This window comes from Dromiciops gliroides, chromosome 3, assembly GCF_019393635.1.
Source record: "Dromiciops gliroides isolate mDroGli1 chromosome 3, mDroGli1.pri, whole genome shotgun sequence".
Classification (NCBI taxonomy): Eukaryota; Metazoa; Chordata; class Mammalia; order Microbiotheria; family Microbiotheriidae; genus Dromiciops; species Dromiciops gliroides.
In genome coordinates, this window is record NC_057863.1 from 467,583,173 (window position 1) to 467,610,330 (window position 27,158).

The 27,158-nt window shown below is 35.1% G+C and overlaps 1 protein-coding gene across 5 annotated transcripts in view; it reads left to right on the plus strand.

Moving 5' to 3' along the window:
• The window catches only part of CACNB4 (calcium voltage-gated channel auxiliary subunit beta 4), a 351,173-nt gene extending 340,809 nt beyond the window's left edge, over window positions 1–10,364 (plus strand). For all 5 annotated transcript variants that reach the window (XM_043992572.1, XM_043992573.1, XM_043992574.1 and 2 more), the window contains one exon: window positions 6,786–10,364. In XM_043992572.1, coding sequence (XP_043848507.1) covers window positions 6,786–7,046 — 261 coding nt within the window. In that variant the 3' untranslated portion in view covers window positions 7,047–10,364. The remainder of the gene's footprint in view (window positions 1–6,785) is intronic.
• Window positions 10,365–27,158: the final 16,794 nt, after the last annotated feature.

Sequence of the window (27,158 nt, forward strand, 5' to 3'; positions counted from 1 at the left end):
CTTTTGGAAAATTACTTCTATCTAAACATTTTATGAAATAGCTAATTATTGTTTTCCTTTAGCACATCCTATTCTCCTTTCAGTGTCCTCTCCCAGGTACTCTGTACCATAATGCTTTAGGGGATAACACCTGACATGTTGGGCAACATGTAATAAAATTCAAATGACTCTGTGATCTCATTACTATACATGTTCTCTCCAGATATCATAACCAAAGCCCATTCATCCCTTTTCAATCCCCATAAATTCACTTCAGGGGGTCTACCCAACACTCTAGGGGCCTTGCTAACTTTCTTCTGTTATCATAAAGATTCAGTGGAGCACACAGACCATCCAATAGCTGTCACTTGCTCTCACTACATGATAAACTTGCCTCCTTTTGTTTATCATCCATTTCTTTTTTTAATAGTAATAAACATTTTTATTTAAAGTTTTGAGTTCCAAATTCTATGCCTCCTTTCTTACCTCCTTTCCCCTCCTCCCTGAGGTGGTAAACATCCAGACATAGCTTATACATGTGCAATTATATAAAATATTATCATATTAGTCATTTTGTATAAGAAAACTTGAATAAAAGAAAAAATGAAAGAAAGTGAAAATAGCATGCTTCAGTCTGTGTTCAATCAATATCATTTCTTTCTATGGAGGTGGATAGTATGCTTCATCATTAGTACTTTGGGATTGTCTTGGATCACTGTATTGCTGAGAATAGTTAATTCATTCACAGTTCTTCATTAAACAATATTGTTATCACTGTGTACTATACTTCACTGTACATCAGTTCATGCAACTCTTTCCAGGTCTTTCTGAAATTGTCTTGCTTGTCATCACCATCATATATCACAGTTTGTTTAGCCATTCCCCCATTGATGGGCATTCCTTTGATTTCCAATTTCCAATTTCCAGAACTGCTATAAATATTTTTGTACAAATAGGTCTTTTCCTCTTTTGGGGGGATGTATTTGGGATATAAACCTAACAGTGATATTGCTGGATCAAAGGGTATACAAGGTTTGGGCACAGTTTCAAATTGTTCTCCTGAATGGTTGGATCTTTTCAAAACTCTACCAATAGTGGATTAATGTCCTAGTTTTCCTATATCCCCTCTAACATCCAATATTTTCCTTTTTTGTTATATTTGCCACTCTGGTAGGTGTGAGGTGATTTGCCTCAGAGTTCTTTTAATTTGCATTTCTCTGATCAAAAATAATTTAGAGCATTTTCCATATGACTATAGATAGCTTTGTTTTCTTTGTCTAAAAATTGCCTTTTCATATTCTTTGACCACTTATTTATTGGGGAATGACTTGTATGTGTATAAATTTGACTCAGTTCTCTATATATTTGAGAAATGAGGCCTTTATCAGAGATACTTGTTTCAAAAATTCTTTCCCAGTTTTCTGCTTTCCTTATATTAGTTACATTAGTTTTGTTTGGTGCAAAAGCTTTTTAATTTTATATAATTGAAATTACCTATTTTACATTTTATATTGCTCTCTGTTTTCTTTGGTCCTAAATTCTTCCTCTCTCCATAAATCTGACAGATAAACTATTCCATGCTATCTTAATTCGCTTATGGTATCACCCTTTATGTGTAAATCATGTAACCATTTTGACCTTATTTTAGTATACAGTGTGAGATATTGGTCTATAACTAGTTTCTTCCATACTGTTTTCTAGTTTTTCCAGCAGTTTTTTTCAAACAATGAATTTTTGTTCCAAAAAGTTTGGGTCTTTGGGTTTATCATATGCTAGATTACTATGGTCATTTACTATAGTGTAATTTGTACCTATTCTATTCTACTGATTCACCTCTATTTCTTAGCCAGTACCAGATTGTTTTGATAATTACTGCTTAATAGTACAGTTTGAAATCTGGTACTGATAGACCACCTTATTTTGCATTTTTTCATTTATTTTTATCATTTCTTTGATAAGATTCTTTACTCTGATTCTTGCACATCGTTCATTATTTATAGTACTATGTGATGAAGCCTGCTGACACTCTATTGCCTTTGACACAATAGTAAATTTAAATATTTAAACACATAAAATTAAGTGATTTTTGAAATTTGTAGCAACTGGGATAAACTTATTTGTGTATACATTTTTATGTTATCAGGAAAGTCATAAAACAGGGAGATTGATTACCAAAGGTATTTACTACTTTCATAGAAGAGACCCAGCATGCAAGGAAGGGATTTCACCTAGGTCATGAGATTTTCTGTTTGTGGATACTATTATACTGGCAGCAGTTTCGAAGGTTATAGTTCTTGCAGGATGAGATGCATAACCATTCAAAAAAGTTTGGCATAACTATCTACTCAGAGAGAACCAAGTGGATGAAGAATTATTTTCTAAATTATGACATACAGATGGGTGGACAACCCATAACACTCATCATCTATGTATATGCCTCAGGAAGATACCAGAAGTGGAATGTGCTTTCTATCTAGATTTAAACAGAAGGAGGAAATCAGGCTAAATTGCCTATGGAAATTGCAGGGCTCTTCAAGTGACCCCAAATTTCTACCTAAAATGAATATCCATATTTTATATATCAATATTCTTCTGATGAATGGCTATAAGTAATAGTTATAGAACACAATCCTTAAGTGCAGTTAAAATTTCTATTACTCTTATAAGTCTCTAAGAAATGAAACTGCTGGTAGATGTTTCAGTTATGCATTTGGGAATAAACTGACATTTTGGCAGCCCTCAAATGCCAACTACCACATAGAGAGCTAGGAAGTAGTCTTACGATGCTTTTTCAAAGTTCAGAATTTGACACGGCTGAACTTGTAACATATGTTCCTAAGCATATTTCCAAGTGTGTAAGTATAGCCCCTACACACATGATGTCCTGCACAGGATCTTGCCTTAGTCAGTAGTCACAGAACTTCTCCAGCACAGAATGTGGAGATGGGTATAAATGGAAAATTTTCTCTCTTCTGTTATTCTTTTTTTGTGCATTGTAGTATGTTCAGACCCAGACATGGAGAATCAGAGTGATTATGCTACCAAATGAATGTTGCCTTTGCTGAATTAATTATTATTTACCATTTATCCAGCAGCTGCTGAAATGTATTTGAGACCCCCAATTTACTGACTGTGAGGAACATGTAGTCAATTGAACCTTCCTGCATCATGACTAGTTTTGTTTTAATAGGTTATAATGATAGTCATAATTGTAGATCATGTGGAGTTAACTCTGAGATAAGTGGCACTCTCTGAAATGCTATTATAGTACATTACTATGCTACAAAATGGCATCTCTATGAGTAGAAAGAGTACCATATGAATGAATAGCTTTAGATGATGGAAATGAACAGAGAAATGTACTATGAGGTAGCTATAGTAGGTCCACTGAACCATATCTTGGTTTCACTTACTGTAGAGCTGATCTGGATGTAGCATTTCCATTGTCTTGTTTGGATCAGTTCTGAGAAGCACATTGAAGAATTCAGGATAGACTTATTAAGATATATGCTTCTATGATGTGTCTGTGGAAGTTCAGTTATTATGAAGATGACACTATTGATGTATCATCAAGACATTCTTGTTTTCCCATCCTGGTAATGAGTCCTCACTGAGCCGTTTGTATCACTGTCTGTTTTTGCTTATGACCAATGGCACACATTTGCTAGACTGTTGATTAGGGTTAAGCATACAATATATTGTCTATGTCTATAAAACAACTTTCTCTTCTGCGAAGCTAAAAATTCTGTAGGAAAAAGAAACCTAGAACCCATCTCATCAGGATATGTTTTACCACTAACATAAGTAGCTTAAGCTATTGGTAAGATACAGGTGGACACTGTACATACACACAAAACCCCAGATGGCCATGCTGGAGAGTGTGGGCTAATGCAGATGAAGCTCTTAAGAATTCCTAAAAGTTAGAAATATAAGTTCATTGTTCCTTACTCTGGCATCAGGAGGTGGGACAATCCAATGGCAAAATTTCTGCTGTCCTACTGTGGGGAAATTGTGAAGAAAGTATAACTTTCTGATGGCCTCTGTCATATTGGACAGAGATCATCTGTGCTGGTCTGTTCTTTTATTGAGACCCCATTTTGCAAAGTCATTAGCTTGTTTAAATAGGCTAAATTGAAATTGTTTTAATTATATGCATGTATTTAGGCTAAATTGAAATTGTTTTAATTATATGCATGTATTTTCTAAGTATTAATCATTCTTCTAATTTAATATAATCTTTGCTTTAACAACTCAATAGTCTGTACATGCAGAGCTGATTTAGAAGTAACTTATACAGAGAACTAGTTGTTTCCTATCACTTAATGAATTTATTTGAAGCTCACCATATCTAGTGTCTTATAATTCTTTTCTTGGAGATAATATTTATGGTGTACAGATGAGAAGCTTCTGAATAGTCCACAACATTTTGGCCTCTTCCATTTCTTAATCCTGAACTACATTGTCCAGTCAGAACAGAGATCACAGCAAAATGATTCAGGTTGATTCTCTATGCAAGGTAAACAAGCCTACTTAGCATTTTAATCACCAGGCTTCTGCACAATCCAGTTGAATCTCAATATCAGCAAAGCAGCTGCAAAATTTGCCTTTCCCATTTCTGTTTTTCCCTCTTAAAATAGGTGAGGAGGGACAACAGGTACTTCTCAGAGTCTTCAACTCTTGTCAACTAGGGTTGAACCTGTTGCCAATAAATTACAAGTTGGAAAGCTAAAAGCCTTCTGTCAGCAAGTAGTTGTTAGTATCTTTAAAACACAGCTCCATTATAGATACTTTTCTGACTCTTCATTGTTTTGTCAGTCTTCTGTTTCCAAGTTCTTTTTTTAGCTCTACTTTCTGCCTTTAGCTCTGAATTCTTATATCTTTCAGTAGTTTAAATGAAAACCTTTGGGCACTTGATAACTTGCCTTTCACTTAAATGATACTTGGCAATTTCCTCTAAGAAATCAACAGAACTTATTTAATCATATCCCAGCCTCCAAAGAGTTTTATCTCCTGCAGGTATAAATTCACAAGATGGTCCTCCACTTTATTTTATGTCTTTGAAATTACTTCTTCATACTGACATTTCCAAGTTTTTAATAAATAAAAATCTTTGGATCAATCTATTCACATATAAATTGGGTTGTCATTATTTGTATGCCAGATTTCATTTTCTGTCCTAAGTTGGTCAAATTCCATCTGAAAATTGTCACTATGTGTATGTGTGTGTGTATGTATATAAAAGCAATTTTTGATTAAACAAAACTTCCTATTCATTTTTGTTGTTGTTGAGTTGTTTCCAGTTATCTCTGACTCTTCCTGACCCCATTTGGGTTTCTCTTGGCAAAGATACTGGAGTGTTTGCCATTTCCGTGTCCTACTCATTTTAAAGATGAGGCATTAAAATGTTCATCTATGACAGATGCAGTGCCTTAGATCATGTACCAGTTGACATAACTCTTTACACATAAGTATATTTTCTATCTTTCTCAGCACTAAACTTTTCCATATGAAAAGGTCCTTAAAATAACAGTACTATACAGAAAAATAGGGCTTTTACAGAGATTAATTATACTTTAATTAAAATAAGGTAAAAGAATATAAGAAAGATAATTAGATTCTACTAGATTGAAGTGAAATATATAGCTATTAAAAGTGGAACAAATTTAAAAGAGTCATAGAATGTCAATACCAAAAGGCACTTTAAAATTCTAGTCCAATTCTTGATCAAGATCTCACCAGGTAGTATGTTCCAAATGGCGGGAAGGAGGATACAGGTAAGAAGTATCAAGGACAAAGCAAAAAAGAGGCATTTGTTTACTAGAACAATCAATGTTTTTTTGTTAGGAGTCAGTCAATAGAATATTGGAAGAAGGAAACACAGGTACAAAGTACCAAGAAAAGAGAGGGCCAGAAATATTAGGGAACACAGAAAATTCAATAGGGCTAGAATAAATTCTGGAGAGCAGACCAAAAGTAGAGCAATGTTTTGGCTAACCAAGACCTGATAGGAGAGAGTAGTAGTCTACTTTTTAAGCATGACTCAAAACAGGGTTGATAAGATAAGGAAAAAAAGAAAAGCACTGATATTTATAGTTGAAGAAACCCAGGCCTATGTGCAAGGCAGGAATAATACAATAAATAGTCATGTGGATTTCAACTTATTTCTCTGTGGCGAAATAATTCTTCTTTTTTTAAAAGGGGGAATTAAAAACTTTTTTATATTTTAATTCTCTTCAACACAACTTTCAATTCTACCTATATATCATATGTTAAATATGTAGAATAGCAATACATTTCTTTGCTATGACTGCCTGAACTATTAGTACTCTGATATCCTTGTGATTTGTACCCAAAATACATAGGACTAGATATTTTAAGTGTGTGACTGGACCTAAATTACTTTTAAGGCCTTATATCCTATTCAGTAACAAAATATCAGGCACTTTCTACACTCATGATGCTTCTGATCTGAGGAATGAGGAGAATTTGAAAGCCTAGATCAGAAGGAATGTTAGACCAGAAGGGATAGTGCAGATTCTAAAAGTCAGAAAAAAGAAAAAAAGCTCCCATGAAAGCTTGAAGTTCTGACCTCTATATATCCCACATCCTGACAGCATGTTATGAGGAATGAAAGTTTTAATCTCTTTCCTTTATTCAGCAAAGTATGTGACAACAGGCTATGGGAACTCATAACTCTTCTACCCATATAAACATAGCTTCTGTGCCACACGTTGACATTTTGAAGGTTCATAAAGGTTAAAATTAAGCTGACTTTCTTTAATCAATGAATTATCTGATATTTTTAGAGCCAGCGCATGAGGCACAGCAACCACTCTACTGAGAACTCTCCAATTGAAAGACGAAGTCTGATGGCCTCTGATGAAAATTATCACAATGAAAGGGCCCGGAAGAGTAGGAACCGCTTGTCTTCCAGTTCCCAACACAGCCGAGACCATTACCCTCTTGTGGAAGAAGAGTACTCTGACTCATATCAGGACACTTATAAACCCCACAGGAACCGAGGATCACCTGGGGGGTATAGCCATGACTCCCGACATAGGCTTTGAGTTTAAGAACCTGTGGGGGGAGGGAGGGCATAGTATTCATCAGTTGACAATTTGCCATAACATAACTAGGACAAACTAATCATCTTAACTTGGCAGGTCAAGCACAGTGTTTGCTGTGCTTATAAGCTGCTGTCATTTGATGGTAGGTAAAGGGCAAAAAAAAAATGTACATCAAGCCCTAATGTTAGAGGGAAATTAGATGCCCAATCATATAGTTGTATTTTGTTTTTTCTTTAGTGTGACATTTACATTATAACTACCTTTTTCTTCATTAGGTATTAGACACATCAGTTTGTATTTTAGGGTATTTATCAAGGCACATATAAAATAATTTCCTGTGCTGGAAATTCCAAATGACCAGTTCCAGTTGGAACCAATTTATAAACCAATTCCTGTTGGAATTTGGGTGAATCGACTAGAAAGTCTACTTGAGAATGTTGCAATCAATTGAACATTTTAAAAAAATGCTAATGAATAAGAAAATCACAATGTTCAATACAAGCCAAAAATAGCTACAGTATTTATTTGCTGGAAGCTAAATTTACACTTAAGGTTGAAAAACATAAACACTTTATTATGTATTAACATTTCCAGAATGGCTTTTTCAGACTTAACCAAATGTAAAATGTTGATAGTGCCAAAAATCTCAAATTAATGCAGCAGTTACACGGTATTCATAGGATTTAATTTTTTGTTTTGTTTTGTTTTCCTGGCATGGGTATTGCCATCAAAGTATTTTTCTTTATGTTTATTCACTACCATTATTTCTGTAGAAGTTGGCAATGAAAATTGGTATTTTTTCAGCAGTGGGAAAGAGAATGGCATGAACAAAACAAAGTATTGCTGGTATTATGAAATATAAGATGGAGTGTTGTCCTCCCTTTGATCAATCTGAGCACAAATACACATGCCCAGGAATATAATGTGAGCTAGGAAAAAATGTGACATCCTCTCATTTGAACTTCCTTCTAGGTGGGAATTGATCCATTCCAGTAATCACAAACATAAATTCAGTACTTACCTGCCAGCACAATTGAGTACCTTTCCACTGCATCATCCAGTCTGTCTCTGATTGTCCCAGCCCTATATAGATATTTCTTCATAACCACATTCAGAAGGATTTTTTAAAGTAGTCACTTTCAATTTTGATATTGAAAGCAGTGTTTATACAAAATGATGCTAGTAAATAAATTTTTTGAAATGAATGATCAGATCAAAGAGCTTGCAATAAAAATAAATATAGAATCAGAAATACCTGCTCACTAAAATGATAATGCTGACATTTTTAATGCACAGAATTATATTATGAAGAATTTGGAAATGATGCTGCCTTATTTCTAAAGAGCACTCCTTTTCACCTACTGAGACTTCACAATTTTTCCAGTGGATACATTTATGTAATTGGGGACCTTGTGTCTTACATTATCAAAGAAGCCTTAGATCCAGTATGATCCAAGAAATTATTGGAATCGACCATTTTATACAACACACCAATGTCTATAAAACAAAGAATTATTTCTAAAAGTCCAAAATGCATGCGTTTTCTAAAAGCCTGACAGGACCAGGCGTAAAAAATCCTTTTATACTGGTTCATGTCATGAAACCTATTTTTGAAAAATGATAATTATTAATTTTATATTATCTTATTTTCTTCCCCAAGCATCTTAATGTTTAAGCAATCAAGGCCCATACCAATTAAAGAATTTTTCCTGACCATGATAGTATCTTATATTTTCTGGATCAGTTACAAAAATGTTGACATCCTCTAGAGCTCCCTTCTCTGTGCCCTTCCACACCTTTCCTTCTCCTCTTGTTCACTGTGCACATCTCATAATTGTCATGGTTAGCTTATAATATGGGTAACTATTAATCATTTAACTCATTTCAGTCAGTACAACTCAAAAATAGTGTTCAGTAAACTAAATCATTAACAGATGCAGCACTGACTTTTAGGGTTGTTTTGCCATTTCTAGAGAAGAATACAGATGATTAGGACCATCAGTAAAGACACTCAAAAGAGCTGCATCCATTACTAATTGAACAAAGATATAACGTGACATGTTTTTCACTTTAATTCAGAGCATAGAAAGGTATTGTCCAATAATTTAAAATATTTATCACATGTACAGCACTCATATTTGCATGAGAAAGAAAACACTAGGCAAAACATTTTGCTACAAGCTTTACCAGTTTTTGTTTGTGTGCATTAAAGTATTACTTGCAAAAAGTACACTGAAACATATAACTCTAGACTAGACAGCTGTTCAGCTTTATTCTGTAGTAGAATTAGTTATCTGATCATTTAGCTGCTTGAAGATATGTACATTTTATGGCAGGTAGCTACAACAGCATTTACATATATTTTTAAGACAAACAAGATGACTATATTATTTCCAATTTTTAAAAGTGCTTTAGTTTCAAAACCTCTTGAAGTCTTGTTTTTAAGTCTTCCATGTCATTCTAATAAAGAGGTCCATTCAATCATTACATGTGCACAAAATCAATCATTGTGTCAAGTGCCAATAGTACTTTTGCTTTCCATTCTTAACCCGAAGTGAACAATTTTGGAAAGGGTATCATGCATAATTTCTTGAGTAACCCTGTTTAAATAGTTCCTTTAATTTGGCATATTTGTCCCCCTCTGTTTTGTGTATAAATAGCTTTTTATCTCCAAATGAATAAGCCAGTTTTCAAACTTCAGTGGTTTCATGTAAAAATGACATTAACTAGAGGTTAGATAATGAAATGATTCATTTCTGGAAAGCACTATCATGCACTTTTTTTAAAAAAACAAACCGCAGAACCCTTGTTATTGCTTAATTTGAAGAGAGTTTGTTAATTTAAAAAAGTTAACATTTTAATAAGCAGGGAAAATAATAAGCGCTGCAATGTTTGGGGGTCATTTCAATTCATTGTTTAGAGTTATAATATATATTAGAACTTCTACAATGTCAGCCAGCTGTCTTGTGATATATATTATGCAATGGTTTCATGTGACATTGTGGAGTTAATGTAGTCCTGATTTAATAGAAATAATGCCAATTTGCCAATTCTAATGTTGACTTTAATGGTTATAATATGACTATAAAATAAGAGTAAGCAGTCAACTGCTTTACTCCAATGCATAAAAGCAGTACCTAGACATATTTATAAGAGATTAATGGTTATTTGTTATCTTTATAAATTTTTATTGGGAAAACACTAAGATTGATAATAATTTAGATTATCATAGACCATGCTAATATGACAATCTTAATTACATGAGCAAGTTAAGACATTGCACTTAGACCACAGGGAGACAGATTGTTTTTTTTTTATGAAGGACAAATTCCTGAGATAATTATTTATTCTCTTCTAATAGATTTGTTTTGTTTTTGCTTTATTTTTGGGGCAAAATATATTTTTGAAATCTGTTAACCTCTTCTTACCTGCATACTTGAACTTTTGTTGTTGCTGTTGTTGTTGTTGTTGTTACTGTTGGGGAACTCATAATTCAGGAAGGGGGGGAGGGACAAGGGGTGCTTACCAAAAGTAGGTTTCCAATTTAAAATCTTAAAAGTGAACATATCATGAAAATTGTATTGAAACCTAGGGTGTTATCAGTGAAGAATGCTTCTAGGCAACCTTAATCTGCATGCTAGTAGCATATTCTCTTAGTTATACAATTTTATTTTGATATTTGCTGAAACTTACAAACAAAAATTTGTAGCCACTAGAGTAATTTGACCTATATATTGTTATTTATACTACCTCTTCTCTACAGAAGACAGCCTCTCTTTAGGAAAAAAAATTCTGCCAATAAGTAGTGATGAAATATTTAGTATTGCTAACCTTGCTGCAAAGCTAAATGCATTTTATATGCTTAGTTCTCCTGTTTTCCTCTAAGTCTCAAAGCTCTGTTTCCAACTAGCTCTTTTCAGTATTTCATTCCTTCCTCCTTAGGGTACTTGGCATCCAGTAAAAGGTTACCCATAGACTCAAGATCAGCTCGATAAGCAAGTCATCATGGGAAGGGGGGAAATAAACCCTGATTAGATAGTTTATTTCTTTGTAATTACTGGACTGCTGCCCCCCAAACAGAAGCATTTGCAGGTCCAAACAAAGTAGTTTTCATATCCTAAATCCTTATGTTCTGCTTGATTGCAAATTCAGAGTTTTCTGGACCTTTTACTGCTCTTGCTGTCACTTAGAGCACATGTTAACCATTTACTGTGTAAGGCTTTGCATAATCTTGAGTTACCCATTTTATCAAAGTAGATGACATACATACAAGAACTTTCCAGCATTAATTAAATATGTTTCTTAGCCTTTTAAAAATTTACTTTTAAATTTCATTACCATGTTGCATATGGTTCTTCATTTTTTGTTCTTGAATCATCTAAGACTCACCTATAAATGACTTCTGAATGGAAAACTCATGTGATTGCAATTTGTTTCATTAGTTCTTTCTGCCTTTTAAGTAGTATAAGTACTTTAAAATGCTACTAGTGTTGCTACAGCTAGTAATCCAGATATTTCACTCATACTGTGTTTATATGCACAGGCCAATGTGACCTTTTTGACTAACAACCAACCAAAAGAGTTGACAAGTCAATATAACAATTGCCAAATGACCATTTTGACTATTGTTTTTTGATGACCTGAGTAAATAAAAACAGTAAAATTGGTTTGTGCACACTGACAAAGCCACCACATCTTTAAAATGTATAATTACTTTGGAAAAGTGTCTTCTTTTATTGGACTACTTTTTCTCAAAGAAAATATGTCTTACTGCAGCTATCCAGTTAGTCTTCTTGTTGCTTATTTTTACCACAAATACTTTGTTTTGAAAAGGGACATTTTGGTAGTAGAATTGAAAATATGTCATCAAATGAACTTGTACAAAGGGCTGTATACTCTATTTGCAATGAAAATCATATAAATAAGATTGAATCATAATAGATTTTTCTGATTTGGGAGACATATTTACATATATGAAACTTTCCCTTTGCTTCTTTTGACCTATATGGAATGGGAAAATACAGTAGAAAATTTTTAAAAATGCATTTACTCTGAGGATACATTTGGTTGGTAGTCCCTTTCTCAAAACTTAGAAAGGGTTTAAGTGAGACTGTCCATAGTAACAAGAGTCTCTAGCTTTACAATACTTTGGAAGTGTTCTTGGTCTACTTCAAGCACTTAAATTTTTCAACTAATGGCTACTAAATATACTTGTTTAGGGCCTAGTCCTGATGCTTACATGCCATTTACACACAAAACTCTTACTGAAATCAGTCTGAGTTTTGTATGAATAAGGGATGTATTAGAGATGCAGGATCATTAATGCTATATTGTTGCATACTATTTTTCATATGCCTTACAAATATTTTCTGGGACATTATTAAAAGAAAAGCATTTTATTGCCAAAATAAACCTTTGTTGTTACTTCTAATATGTATTAGCACTAGAAAATCAAGTTATGTAGCAAATACATATATTGTACAGTACAAAATTATAAAATATATATTTTGCCAATAATAAGAAAATAGAGCAAGGAGAAAGAAGCACATTTGTTATAGCACAAATTTACAACAAAATCCATTGTTACATTTGGCAATTGTATTTTTGAAAAAGTACATAGATTTAGTTCTAAAGTTTCATTGAACTTACTTCATTTGCCATCATTTGCTGCCTGATACTTTTCCAGCAATTAATTTCATAGCCTTGCAATCTGTGGATGTAAATTATTTTATTCTTTGAAATTTTATTCCCTTCTATGGAAACATTATAATTTATTTTGTGATAAGACAGCATATAATATTCACCATTCTTGTTTCTTTTCCACTAATAGTAAATTGTTAAGTGCAGGTGAGCTCTTAATTAGTGCTCATATGTATTTTTGGTATGCTTAAGTAATTTAACATTTTCCTAGCCCAAGGTCTGAATGATCAATAAAAATGTCCCAACAATGAAATACTACTTAGGTATTCTTTAATTTGTCTTTCCTCTCAGTACAACTTTACTTGGAAAGCAAAATTTAAACCTCATTAACTATTTTGGAAGAGAAAAGGTAAAAACTTAAATATTCAAAGGTATTACCCTAAAATACAGTTCAATTATATAAAAACAATTCCCTTACCTATAGGCCTTGGACTGTTTATCTCCCAGGCTATTGCCACAGTTCCTCTTATATGGTTAAAAATTAAATACATATTGCCTTTACTAAACCAAAACAGTTATAACTATTTCTTTTCTTATTATTTTATTTTTAGACTAATTTATCCCCTCCTATTTTTACTTCTATAGATATGTATAGCATTCTACAAGGCATGCTGGGTAAAATATACTATGCAAATGTGTACAGTGTTGCATGTTTTGCTCTCCCTCTGCTTTAGTGGCTTTAAAGGAAAAAAAAATGTGTTGTTATTTTTGTGAACAGAAACATTTATCAGAGAAAATGCAGACTGCATGCTTACAGTATCCTAATTTCTATGGATTTGTTTTATGGAATTTAGATGTGTACAAATCAACTGCATTAAGGAAATTCTTTTCTATAATAAATGAAAAAAAAAACACATCCAAACTAGTGTTTTACTTTGAATTTTTTGTGTGCAATTGTCCACTGATAAGTATTAGAGGTTCCTCTGAAGCATTAGTAGACTCATGGAAGAAAAAAATCCACTGAAAGTTGTGAGAATAAATTGGAGCCTAAAATGCAAATTAGGGAAAAATTACTAAGCTATTGGTATAAAAGACTCAGTTAATCAATTGAAAAAATAAAGAATTATCAATAAACCTGCTTTGTCTATACATGAACAGGATTTACAAAGCAACTAGCACATTCCCTGGTATATATTATACAAATAATAGAACTGTTGAAAGGGAACTTCAAAATCATATAGGATAACATAATATATGTTCAATAAACATGCAATTAAATTTATGTGACCAATATTCTTTATTGAGTTTTTGCTTAAATTTTGGCACAATTTTAATACCAGTTGTTGCCGTGTTGAATGAAGTTTGGGGCAAGGTTTTGAACATCAATTGTTCTGGTTTTTTGTACATATAAATGAAGCATTTGAGAAAGTTTTGTTAGTATTATCAAAATTATTGGTAAAGGCTAGAATCCATTGGGAAACTAAACATCTTCTTGTGTATTTTAGGTATTAAATTAAGTATTTGCTGAACTGTGCTTTATAGGAGAAAGGGAAGGTAGAAGCAGTTGTAAACAAAAGAAAAATATTTCCACATAGTATAGCACCTTGAACATAGTACAGTAGATCATACTTAATGAATTGAACTGAATTGTGGAATCTCAGAGTTTAAAGGAAATTTAAAGGCAATTTGGTTTTCAACCTATACTAAAAAGGAAACTTCTCTACAACTTCTCTGTCAAGTGGTCATCAATGTCCTGTTTGATGATAGGGAATCTGGTCAGGCCTAAGGCAGCCCTTTGGAGCCTTAGAGAACTACTTTTTAGAAGATTTTTCTCAACCTGCCAAAAATCTGCCTCCTTGCTACTTTATTCTTCTAGTATCACACCTCTGGGACCAAGCAAAATAACCACATAACCCAGCACATATTATGAAATAACTATCATGTCACCCAACCCCAACCCCTAGTCTTCTCTCCAGTCCAAACATCCAATTTTGTCAGTCAATTCTTACATAGTATGGTCTCCAATCCTTTAACAATTCTGACTGCCCTCTTCTGGACACACTCAAGTCTATTAATATCTTTCCTCCAAAATAAATTTAATTATATTCTAGAATATGGCACATACCCCCAGGGAGCTAACAGATTCCTTCTGGATAAGAAAAATATATGAAACAGATGACAACATAATGTAATTGATGAGCTAAAAATTCCAGGAAAATATTACAATCGACATGACACATAGTAAGCACTTAATAAATGCTTGTTGACTGACACTGCTAAAGAAATTAAAGAAAAGGCAGCAGCTATCAAAAACATATAAGAGTAAGTCAGGTTCCTTTGCTATTAAACTTTTTCTGATGTTGCTCTATGTGAGTTTTACCAGTCACTGCCTTGTTTTGCTGTCCTTTGATTTTTCTCAATTTATGATATACTTGAATCATATTTTGATCAGGACAGGAGGGGGACTGTGATAAAGTTTAAAATATTTTTTACACAACTTGTACTACAGTTTAGTTACTGCTAAACTCAGCTGTCACATTATTACCAATAATACCTTCCTTATGTTTGGGGGTGGGGGGCAGCTAGGTGGTGCAGTGGATAGAGCACTGGCTTTGGATTCAGGAGGACCTGAGTTCAAATCCGGCCTTAGACACTTGACATTTACTAGCTCTGTGTGTGACCCTGGGCAAGTCACTTAACCTTCATTGCCCCACAAAAAAATGCCTTGTGTTTCTATAACAACTTAGTTTATAAAGTGCTTTCACATGCATTATGCCATTTTATATTTACAGTACCCTTTTAGACAGACAAAGCAATTATTTCTTCCATTTGACAGATAAAAATGAGACTAAGGAGAGGTTAGGAGCACCATGCCAGGCATATAGTAAGTTCTTAAATGCTTATTAATTGACTCATCATTGTATTATGGCTTTTCTTTCCAATGTATCTACTTGAAGCAAAGAAAAATTCTAAGATAAAATTGCTAAACATGTGAAGTCTTATAGTTTCTACCTTTACAACATCATATCTATTTATTTATCTATATCCATATGTAGATATTGATTGTAATTTGTTTCATTAGTTCTTTCTGCCTTTTAAGTAGTATAAGAACTTTAAAATGCTACTAGTATTACTACAGCTAGTAATCCAGATATTTCACTCAGGCTGTGTTTACATGTACGGGCCAACGTGACCCTTTTGACTAACTTAACCAACCAAAAGAGTTGACAAGTCAATATGACAATTGCCAAATGACCATTTTGACTATTGTTTTTTAATGACCTGAGTGAGTCAAACCAGTAAAATTGGTTTGCGCACACTGATAAAACCACCACATCTTTAAAATGTATAATTATTTTGGAAATTTTTCTTCTTTTATTGAATACTTTTTCTCAAAGAAAATACATCTTACTGCAGCTATTCAGGTTAGTCTTCTTGTTGCTTATTTTGTATATTCCTTCTTTTGGTTCACAAACCCACCACCCTAATTCATGACCTCATCACCTCTGTCCTGGCTTATTGTAAGAACACTTTAATTGATTTCCCTGCCTAGTGTTTCTCCCTGCTCCAATCCATCATCCCCTTAACTGCCTAAGTAGTTTTTCTAAAGTATAGGTCTGACCATGTCACCTCCGCCTCAATAAACTTTTTTGTTGTTCAGTTATTTTTCAGTCATATCTGACTCTTCATGAATTGTTCCCTCTTATCTCCAAGATCAAATATAACTCCTCTGTTTTACATTCATAGCTCTTCATTTCCAGTCTTCTCACCTTTACTCCCCTCCACACAATGGATACTACAGCTACATTGCTTTACCTGAAGCTCCTCAGACATGATTTTCCATCCTCAGTCTCTTGGCCTTTGCATCAGTCATCCCTCTGTAACACTCTGGCCTTCATCTTTGTCACTTGGCTTCCTTGGCTTCCCTGAAAATTCTGCTCAAGATCTACCTTCCACAGGAGACCTTTTCTGATCACCCCAGCTACTGGTGTCTTCCTCCTGAGACTGCCTCCCATCTTCTCTGTTTACATCTTGTATATACCTAGCACAGTTGTCTCTCCCTGAGGTCAGAAACTGTTTTTTACTTCTTTTGGGGGGGGGGAAGGGGTTTAATCCGGCATTTGGCACAGTGCCTGTTACACAGTAGCTAATAAATTCTTACTCACAACTCTCTTCCATGTACGTGGGCTTCTTGTTACTCACACAACACTCCATCATTTATCTCCACGGATTGGTACTGTCTGTCCTCATGCCTGGAACACTATCGTTCCTCACCTGCACCTCTTAGACTCCCTGGCTTCCTTTAAGATTCAACTCAAACATTACCTTCTAGGAAATACCTTTTCTAGCCCCTAAAGTTGCTAATACCTTCCCCTCTGAGATTACTTTCCATCTACTCTATATATCTTATTTGTAGTTATTTTCATGTTTGTCTCTCATGTGAGCTCCTTGAGGGCAGGAACTGTTTTGTTTTTTTAACTTTCTTTGTCTTCCCAGCACTTAGCACAGTGTCTAGCATATAGTAAACCTTATGGAATGTTTATTGACTATTACAAAACAGTTTTTAATCTATTACTCAGATAGTACCATATAAAGCTGGCTTCTACTATGCCAGATTCTACACCCCCCTTTTAGTAAAATAGGGGGTACTTTGAATCAGACATAAATGAAACTGAATTACAAACCTCAAATGAGAACAAAATGCACCAGTTCACCCCTCTTGCTGTTACTGCGGCCAAGGCAACAGCATGAAGTCTTTATACTAACTAATGAGGTCAATTTTTAAAAATACCTTTTCTAAATCGTGCATATAACCAAGAATTTTCCTGTATTGATGGGACATTTTCTTATGTGCCTTGCACACAGTAAATGCTTAATATCTATTTGTTGAATTAAATGGACAAGAATTAGATTATATTTAACTTTTGGAAATCCTAGGTTCAAATTTTGCTGTCGATTGCAGCTGTTCAACCTTGGGCAAGTCATTTACCTATCTGGATCTCAGTTTATCTGTAAAATGAATGTGATTAAAATAGATGGTCTCGGGGCAGCTAGGTGGCGCAGTAGATAGAACACCGGCCCTAGAGTCAGGAGGAACTGAGTTCAAATCCGACCTCAGACACTTGACATTTACTAGCTGTGTGACCCTGGGCAAGTCACTTAACCCTCATTGCCCCGCCAAAAAAAAAAAAAAAAAAAGATGGTCTCTGTGACCCTTTCCAGTCCTAAATCCTATGATTCTATACTTCAGTGGATCTATCATTTTATTAATGTGTGCACTCTCCACCAATACAAATCACAATTTCTCCATGCTTTCTTATAATTCTTATCTATGTATTGCCATAAATCTTTCATGAAGAATATATCCAATGCACTGAAGGCCTTTCTTTCTGTGCTTCTTTTTATATCTTTGGGGAGGGAGAAAACCAATGATCCACTTAGCCTATTTATCTAGTCTCTTATTTTCACTACATGTCTTTACTACTGCCTTTAAATATAAATATATGCATGTGTGTATAGACATGTCTATATATTCTGAATGTTTAACTCCAAAAAAGAGCATTTCCATAGATACAGCAGAGCACAAAAAGCTTGCTTATTAAATTGTGAATCTCCATTTCATAACTCTTACTTTTAAAAAACAAGACTATAATAATTCCATTCATTACTTTCAAAACTATCCTGCAGGGGCAGCTAGGTGATGCAGTGGATAGAGCACCAGCCCTAGAGTCAGGAGGACCTGAGTTCAAAACTGGCCTCAGACACTTAACACTTACTAGCTGTGTGACCCTAGGCAAGTCACTTATCCCCAATTGCTTCACCAAAAAAAACAAACAAAAAAAACCCCAACCCTATCCTGCTTATCTGTGCTTTTTTCTGAATATCCTTTGTTCCCTTCTGTACATTTTTGAAAATAGTTTTAATGGCTATCATTTTTTAAATTACAGTTGCTACCCCCTTCCTCTCTGCCCAACCCCTCCCCCTGTTAAAAATTAAAAGGAAAAAAAATTTGTAGCAAATAAACATCATTAATCAAAACATTCACACGTTGGCCATACCTAAAAATGTGTATCTCTTTTACAATCTTTAACCTATCACTTCTTTGTCAGGATGTATATAATATGCTTTATCATATATCCTCTGAAGTCATGGTTGGTCATTACATTAATTGGAAACTGTAGGTCTTTCAAAGTTATTTTTCAGAGTATTGCCATCTTTGTGTAAATTGTGCTCCTGGTTCTACTTACTTTATTCTGCTTCAGTTCATACTACCCAGGATTCTCTGAAAACATCTCTTCCATCACTTTTTACAACTCAATATTACTTTACATTTGCATAATGCAATTTGTTCAGGTATTCTTCACTTGGACAACCCCTTATTTCTTCCTCCCTCTGTGCCCCTTTCAATAACCCTTTAGGATCAGGAAGTTAGTTCTGACCAAGGCTCTTCCCTCTCTGGTATTATCCTCCCTGCTTAGATGCCCCATCCTTATTGAGTTTGAGATATTTCTACACCAGGGTTCGTGTGTGTGTGTGTGTGTGTGTGTGTGTGTGTGTGTGTGTGTGTGTGTATGCAAAGATTGAGGTTCATTTGATGTCTACTTCCCCCACTGCTTCCTCCATGTTTGTATGGTCTTTTCATATATTCCTCCTTCCTTCACCGTGTATTTTTTAACCATTCCTTCTTTTTATCCTATTATTAAAAGCCTCAGAATAAAAAACAATCAACCTTTCTTTCCTGTTTTTCTCCTTTAATACTTTAAAAAAATTATCTTATTTTTAATTTATGGGATAAAACAAGCATTTCTATAAGATAGTGCAATAAAAAAGATGATTGTACATGAAATTACAAATATGTGAAACTTGCTATACCTTTTAAATATATAATAAAGTTGTTATGTAAGTTTCTTTTTTTCTTCCTTCCCTTAGAGATGGCTACCTTTAGACACACACACATACATATATGTAAAATTATTCTATACATCTATTTATCAGTTCTTTCTCTGAATGCAGAGTACCTTCCTTCATGTCCTTTATTTTAAATTTGTGTATTTATAATAGTCAAAATGACTTAGTCAAAGTCATTCTTAAAACAATATTGCTCTTACTGTACACAATGTTCTCTTGATTCTGCTCACTTTGCTCTTCATCATTTCACTCAAGTCTTTCCATGTTTTTCCAAAATCATTGAGCTCATCATTTCTTATAGCACAGTAGTATTCCATTACAACCACACACAATAACTTGTTCAGGCATTCCCCAGTTGATGGGGATCCCTGCAATTTCTGGTCCTTTGCTACACAAAGAGAACTGCTATAAACATCCCATTCACATTCAAAGTTATAATTACTATTTTCAAATTTCCCACTATTTACTCACTGTTTTCTTTCTCAGCCTCTCTGTTTACCCTATTCCTGTTACCTTATCTTTTCCCCTAACCCTCCCACTCACCATCCCACCTGCCCCACTCAGTCTCCCTCATCTCCCCACCCTCGCAAATCTCAATCTACATACTCCTCTAAAAGTCCTTCCCCAACCCTGTTCCCAATTTTCTCACTTCTTTATATATTCAGAAAACTTCTACACCCTTCCATATATACACATTGTTTCCACTTCAATCCAGTTGAGAGTAAGGTTCCAACATTATCAGCCCTCCACCTCAACCTACTTCTTCTGTATTAGTTCTGCCTTTCATGCCCCATTTTTATAATTTCTCCCTTTTACCTTTTCCTACCCAGTTTTATTTTTTAGAATTACCCTATCATACACAACTCAGTTCCAACCTTTCTTTCAAACTACCTTAGTAATGATGACAGTTTCATGAATGGTGATAACATTTTAAAATATGTATGCATATATGTATATATGTGTATACACATCTACATATGTATACACATATCTATACATATAGATATGTGTGTTATATGAGTGAATGTTTGATCTTAATGAGTGACTTATAATTAGTCTTTAATGTTTTCCTTCTATTTCTTCTACATCTTTTATATTGACTTTTATTGAATTCTGTCCTCTGTGTTACAAATACCTGAAAGTCTTTCAGTTCATCAAATATCCATTTTTTTCCATTCAGGATTATATTCAACTTTGCTGAGTAAGTTACTCTTGGATGCAACCCCAGCTCTTTTGCTCTTCAAAATATATTGTTCCAGGACTTATGGTCTTTTAGAGTAGAAGCTGCTATGTCTTGTGAAATCCTTACTGTATTTCACAGTATTTAATTTTTTTCTTGTTGCTTGCAATATTTTCTACTTAACCTAGGAGTTTTGAAACTTGGCTATGACATTCCTGTAAGTTTTCCTCTTGGGAAAAATGTTCCTCAATACTTTTTTTTTTTAAAACATTAAGGTTCTGAAGTGATACTTGTTTCTTCTCACCCTGTTAGAATGTTAGCTAGTACTACATCACTACAGTTGTTGTTACTCAGTCATGTCCAATTCTTTGTGACCCTATTTGGAGTTTTCTTGGCAAAAATACTTGAGTGGTTTTCCAATTCCTTCTCCAGGTGATGAAACCAAAGCAAACAAGATTAACTGAGTTGCCTGGGGTTGCACAGTCTGAAGCAAAATTTGAACTCACAAAGATGAGTGTTCCTGACTCCAGGCCCGACACTGTGCCCAACCTAGCTACCCAATGTCATTATAGAGCCCTTTCTAATTCCTCAAAGAATTATACCTTTTTCAGTTTCTTATAACCCACATTTGTATATCAAAGTTCCTACACAGCTCTGATCTTTTCACTAAAAATGCTTGAAATTTCCCTGTTGTATTGAATATCCTTTTCCCCTCCTCTAAAATTATACTTAATTTTGTAGGGTACACTATTCTTGATTATAAGCCTAGCATTTTTGCCTTTTGGAATATTATATTGACTCATCTCCTCTCACTCAAAGAAGCTGTCAGGTCTTATGTCATCCTGACTTGGTACTTGAACTGCTTCTTTATAGATGCTTGCAGTACTTTTTTTTTCTTTGATGTAGGAACCCTAGATTTTAGCTATGACTTTCCTAGGAGTTTTCCTTTCAGGGTTTCTTTCAGAAAGTGATCAATAAATTCTATCTCTAATTTGCCTTCTGTTTCTAATAATCTGAACCAGTTTTTGTTTTTGATTTCTTAAAATATAGTTTCCAGTCTCTTTTAAATTATGTTTTTAGTCAGGCAATCAATAAACATTTATTAAGTGCCTACTATGTGCCAGGCACTGTGTTAAGCATTGGGGATACAAAAGATAGAGCAATGAGGGTTAAGTGACTTGCCCAGGGTCACACAGCTAGTAAGTGTCAAGTGTCTGAGGCCGGATTTGAACTCAAGTCCTCCTGAATCTAGGATGGGTACTTTATCCACTGCACCACCTAGCTGCACCAGGGTAGACAACATTTTAAAAAGCTATTTACAAACAAGAATTATACAAAATAAATTGGAAATAAGTCACAAGAGGAAAGGCATTAGAATTGAAAGGGATCAGGAAATGTTCCCTGTAAGAGGTAGGAGTTCAGCTGGCACTTGAAGGAAGTCAGAGAAGCTAAGAGGCAGAGAGGAGGCAGGAGAAAGAGCATTCCAGGTATGGGGAACAGCCATGGAAAATGCCTGGAGTCTGGAGATGAAGTGTCTTGTTTAAGGAACAACAAAGAGGCCAGTATCAATGATTCAAAGAGTAGGTGGGGAGAGAAGTATAAGGTGTCAGAAGACTGGAGAGAGGAAAGAGGTTATAAATGGCTTTGAAAGCCAAACAGAAGATTTTACATTTGATCATTGGGTTACAGGGAATGGCTGGAGTTTATTGAGGAGGGTGATATGGTCACACCTGCACTTAAGAAAGATCACTTTAACAGCTGAGTGGAGTATGGACTAGAGTGGGGAGAGACATGACTGGTCAATCTACCAACAGGCTATTGCAATAGTCCAGGCATAAGGTGTTAAGGTCTTGTATCAGGTAGGTGCATATGAAAGATATGAAACGTTAAAATTGACAGACTGTGGCAATAGATTGGATTTAGTGGGAAGATAAAGTGAGGCATCAAGGATGACAAATAGGTTGCCTTGGGGACTAGGAGGATGTTAGTGCCTTCAACAGTAATAGGAAAGCTAGGAAGAGTAGAGGATTTGGGGGGAAAGATAATGAGTTTAATTTTGGACATACTGAGTTTATGATATCCATGATATCCAGTTTGAGATGTCTGAAAGGAAGGTCTGATGATGCAAGACTGAATATCAGTAGAGAGGTTAGGACTACACAAACAGATCTGAGAATCTTCAGCAAAAAGATAGATGATAACTGAATGCATGGAAGCTGGTGAGATTGTCAAGGGAAATAGTACAAGAAGGAGAAAAAGATAGAACACTGTGGGACACCCACAGTTAGTGGTCAAGACCCAAATGAAGATCTAGAGAACCAGAAGGAAGTAGTGTCCCAAAAACCTAAAGAGAAGAAAGTATCAAGAAGAGGGTGATTGACAATGCCTGAAGCTACAGAAAGATCTAGAAGGATGAGGATTGAGAAAAGACCAGTAGATTTAGGGAGTCTAATGCTTCTTAAACTATCTCTTCTTTAACCTTTCCCCTCACTGATTTTTTTTACCTATCAGATGTTACATATTTTTCTATTTTTTTTAATCCTTTAATTTTGTTCTAATAATTCTTGCTATCTTATGGAATCACTGATTTCTATTTGATCTCTTTTCGTTTGAAGAGTCCACTTACTGGGTAAGGTTTATTACTTTCTCTTCTAAGCTGTTATTCTTGTTTAATTCTTTTGCTCACAGCTTTTATTTCATTTTTTAAAAGACTCTTATTTTAACTTCTTCTAGGTATTCATGTAGTTCCTGTAGAAAATTTATTTTTTTCCTTTGAGTAATTACTTGTAGCTTTCATGACTACTCTCTTCATCGGATCTACAATAATTTTTAGTACAGTTATCCTTTTCACATCCAGGGTTTCCCCATCACAGTTTTGGTATGTCACAGGGTTGGGTCAACACAAGAAATTAAATGGGATTTTGGGGTAGTTTTGCAGAAGCTGCAGTCAATACATGAAGGCAAGCAGACAACACAGGGAAAAAAATTTTATTTAACATTGAACTACATATAGCCTATGACCAAATACTTAACCCAAATTTTACAATAAAGTACTGTATACACCCCATAAAAGAAAAAAAGAAAAAAATCACGTTTCTCTGGTATGAAGGGAGAGCCAAAAATTTTTATGCAGATTTTCCATATGGGGGGCATGGCATGCCCCATCCTTCCCCAGCCCCCATGTGGAAGGTATAAGTGTACTAGTTGATGCTTTCTTTGATTTACTCATCTCTATACCTTGAGTATCTGAATTGGAGCTTTGTGCTAGGGTCAGGCTCTGTCCCTAGTTGAATTTTGGGGTGTGGTCATTGCCATGCTTACTATCTATCTGGGTGCCTTGGCTTCTTGCACTGACTTGCTGGAGATCATTTTCTGGGATTAGATTCCACTTTCTCTTGGATCTCTAAGGTTTACAGTACTAGATCTTCAGAGCTCTCAGTGGGGTTTTAGGACAGGATGAACCCCATAAGGCTGAGAAGTCTTGGTCTCAGTACCGCTGCCACTAAGCTACGTTGGTTATCAAAGTGTCCAAAAGCTTCCTACCCTGAGGTCTTCCAGGGAGGGAGGCTTCTGCTACTGCCTCAGGACACAAAAATGGGGGTTGTCTCTGACCCTGCATTAGTTATGCTGGGGTGGGGGGGCAGCGATGAGCTTGTTTGCTAATGCTGGCACTGGCTTTGCTGGATGGCCTTTTTATTGCCTGCAGTCTTCTGGCTGACTCCACCCACTCCCACCCCCACCCCCACTCCCAGTTCTGATCTGGAAGAAGACACTATAGTTTGTCATTGAATTTCTTGATCATTATTCAGTGGGTTGCAATATAGTAGATATAGCAATAGAGTAGGTATAGCAGAGCTGGATTATTTGTTTCCACCATGGCTCAGCAGTCATCTTAGCCAGAAGTCTCCCCATTTCTGCTTAGTTATACATAGTTTCAGTAATGATATTTCTCACACAAAAACAATGGCAATGTGCTGTAACCTGATTGCTTTCTGTATGCAACTCTGAATTGCCTTTTGGATCGTAATTTTCATTTTTTTTAAGACATGGTATTCCATAATTGGTAACCATTTAGTGTAGCACTGGCAAAAATAAAAAATTAGATTGGGTTTTCCCAAAACAAAACAAAAGAACAGTTTGGGATCATTGACAACACAGTCAAATCCAATCTAACCTGATCTCCTACTACTTAATTCAGTGCTTTACCATGTTAGTAGACTTATTTGATAGGCTACTCATTCATCCACATATCATAATTTAGGCAAAATGCATTTTCATTTGTTTGATTCCTCTGAAGAATTTTTGTGTTTCCAAACAATGCAACTAATCTGATAACTTCTTTAACAAACATTTTGGATGGATAAACTTCTTTTCTTTGGCTCTTATACAGGTACTCTTTGGTGACACAGACAAATATCCCAATTTACAGAAAGAGGAAGAGTACGGAATCTACAAAGTATAGACTAAAGAGTTTGATTTCCAAACCTGCAAGCAAGTAAGAAACCTGGCTTCACATTCCAGATCTGCCCCCTTAACATCTATATGACTTTCAGCAAGTCACTTCTCTATTCTGGGCATGAGCTTCCTTATTAGGAAAATTAGAAGGTAAAACTAGATGTGTTTTAAGATCCATTACAGCAGTGGATAAAGTACAGGCCTTCAATTCAGGAGGACCTGAGTTCAAATCCAGCTTCAGACACTTGACACTTACTAGCTGTGTGACCTTGGGCAAGTCACTTAACCCTCATTGCCCCAGAAAAAACAACAACAGCACAAACAAAAACAAAGATCCATTATAACTCCAAATCTATGAAATTCTAGACCATATAATTAAAGGGATGGTTGAAAAACATTTAGAAAAAGCAGTGTTCATAAAGAAACATCAAAGCTTGATAAAGAATGGATCATTCTGAAATAACCTTATTTCCTTTGTCTACTAGGGACTAGCAGATTAGAGGAGTGCATAGATTTAATTTAGTTTAATTCCACAAACATTTATTAAGTACTTGCTTATGTGCAAGGCATATCTATCAATCAATTAACAAATATTAAGTATATGCCATATTCAAGCCACTTTGGTAGGTAATGGAAATAAAAAAGATGAAAATGAAATATTACTTGTCTCTAGGAAGGGAGAGAGAAAAAAAAGAGTGCTGGGGAGAAAGGGAGGACTGGAGTAAGGATGAGTTCAAATGTGGCCTTAGACACTTACTAGCTGTGTGACCCCAGGCAAGTCACTTAACTTTATTTGCCTCAGTTTCCTATGAGCTGAAGAAGGAAATGGTGAACCACTTCAGTATCTTTGCCAAGAAAACCCCAAATGGAATCACAAAGAGTTGGACATGACTGAAAAGAATGAACAAGATAGATAGACAGATAGATATAGTTATAAGTAAAAACAAAAGCAAAAGCAAAACAAAGGTAATTTGGGGGAGGAGAGAGCATTAGGAGATGGGGAATGAGAAAAGCTTCATGTGGAAAGTAGCATTTGAACTGAATTTTAAATGAAACAAGGAATTCTGAGATACACAGTTGAGGACAGAGAGGAAATATGGAGTGCCATGTATAAGCAACAGCAAGTAGACTTGTTTGGTTGGATGGTAGAATGGCAGAAAGAAAGTAATATGAAATATAGCTAGAAAGCTAGGCTGGAGCTAGATTATGAAAGTCTTTTAAATAACAAACAAATGAGTTTATATTTTGTTTTAGAGGCAGTTGAAGGCCCTGGGAGTTTATGGAATAGAAGAATGACTTGGTCAGGCATGCACTTTTGGAAAAGCACTTTGGCAGTGGTGTGGATGATGGTTTGAAGTGGGGAGAAACTTGAGACAAGGAGACCAATTGGGAGATTAATGTAATAGTTTGGGCAAAAGTTGTTTGATAGAAGCAATATCTAATACAGTCTCTCACCCTATGAGCTAGGATAGTTTCCCCACCCCACACCCCTTAAAGGGCAAAGCAACTGTCCCAGAGACTTGATTGTTCTAGGGAGCTAAGGCTCCAGTACCTTGGTAACCTCCTGGTCAGCATGGCAGGGTGTGTTAGCTGCCACTGCAGTGGAACTTTGCCACATCTAAAGGGTACTGATTTCTCATGGCTTCTTTTATGCCCTTAAGCAAACAGGAAATCACATTAAGGCTCATATCTTAGCTTGGGACAAGTCTCTGGGACAGTTTCTTTGTCTTTTAGAGGTAAACTGGCCTAGACTATTTTGCTACATGTTGCTACCAAATGACATGAGAAGAACCTAAACTAGCTTGGTGGCTTTGTAAGTGAAGAAAATAGGTTGAATGTAAAATATGTTATGGAATTTATCATAAGATTTGGCAGCTGATTAGCTATGAGGGAGAGTAGTCAGAGATGATACCAATGTTTTGAACATG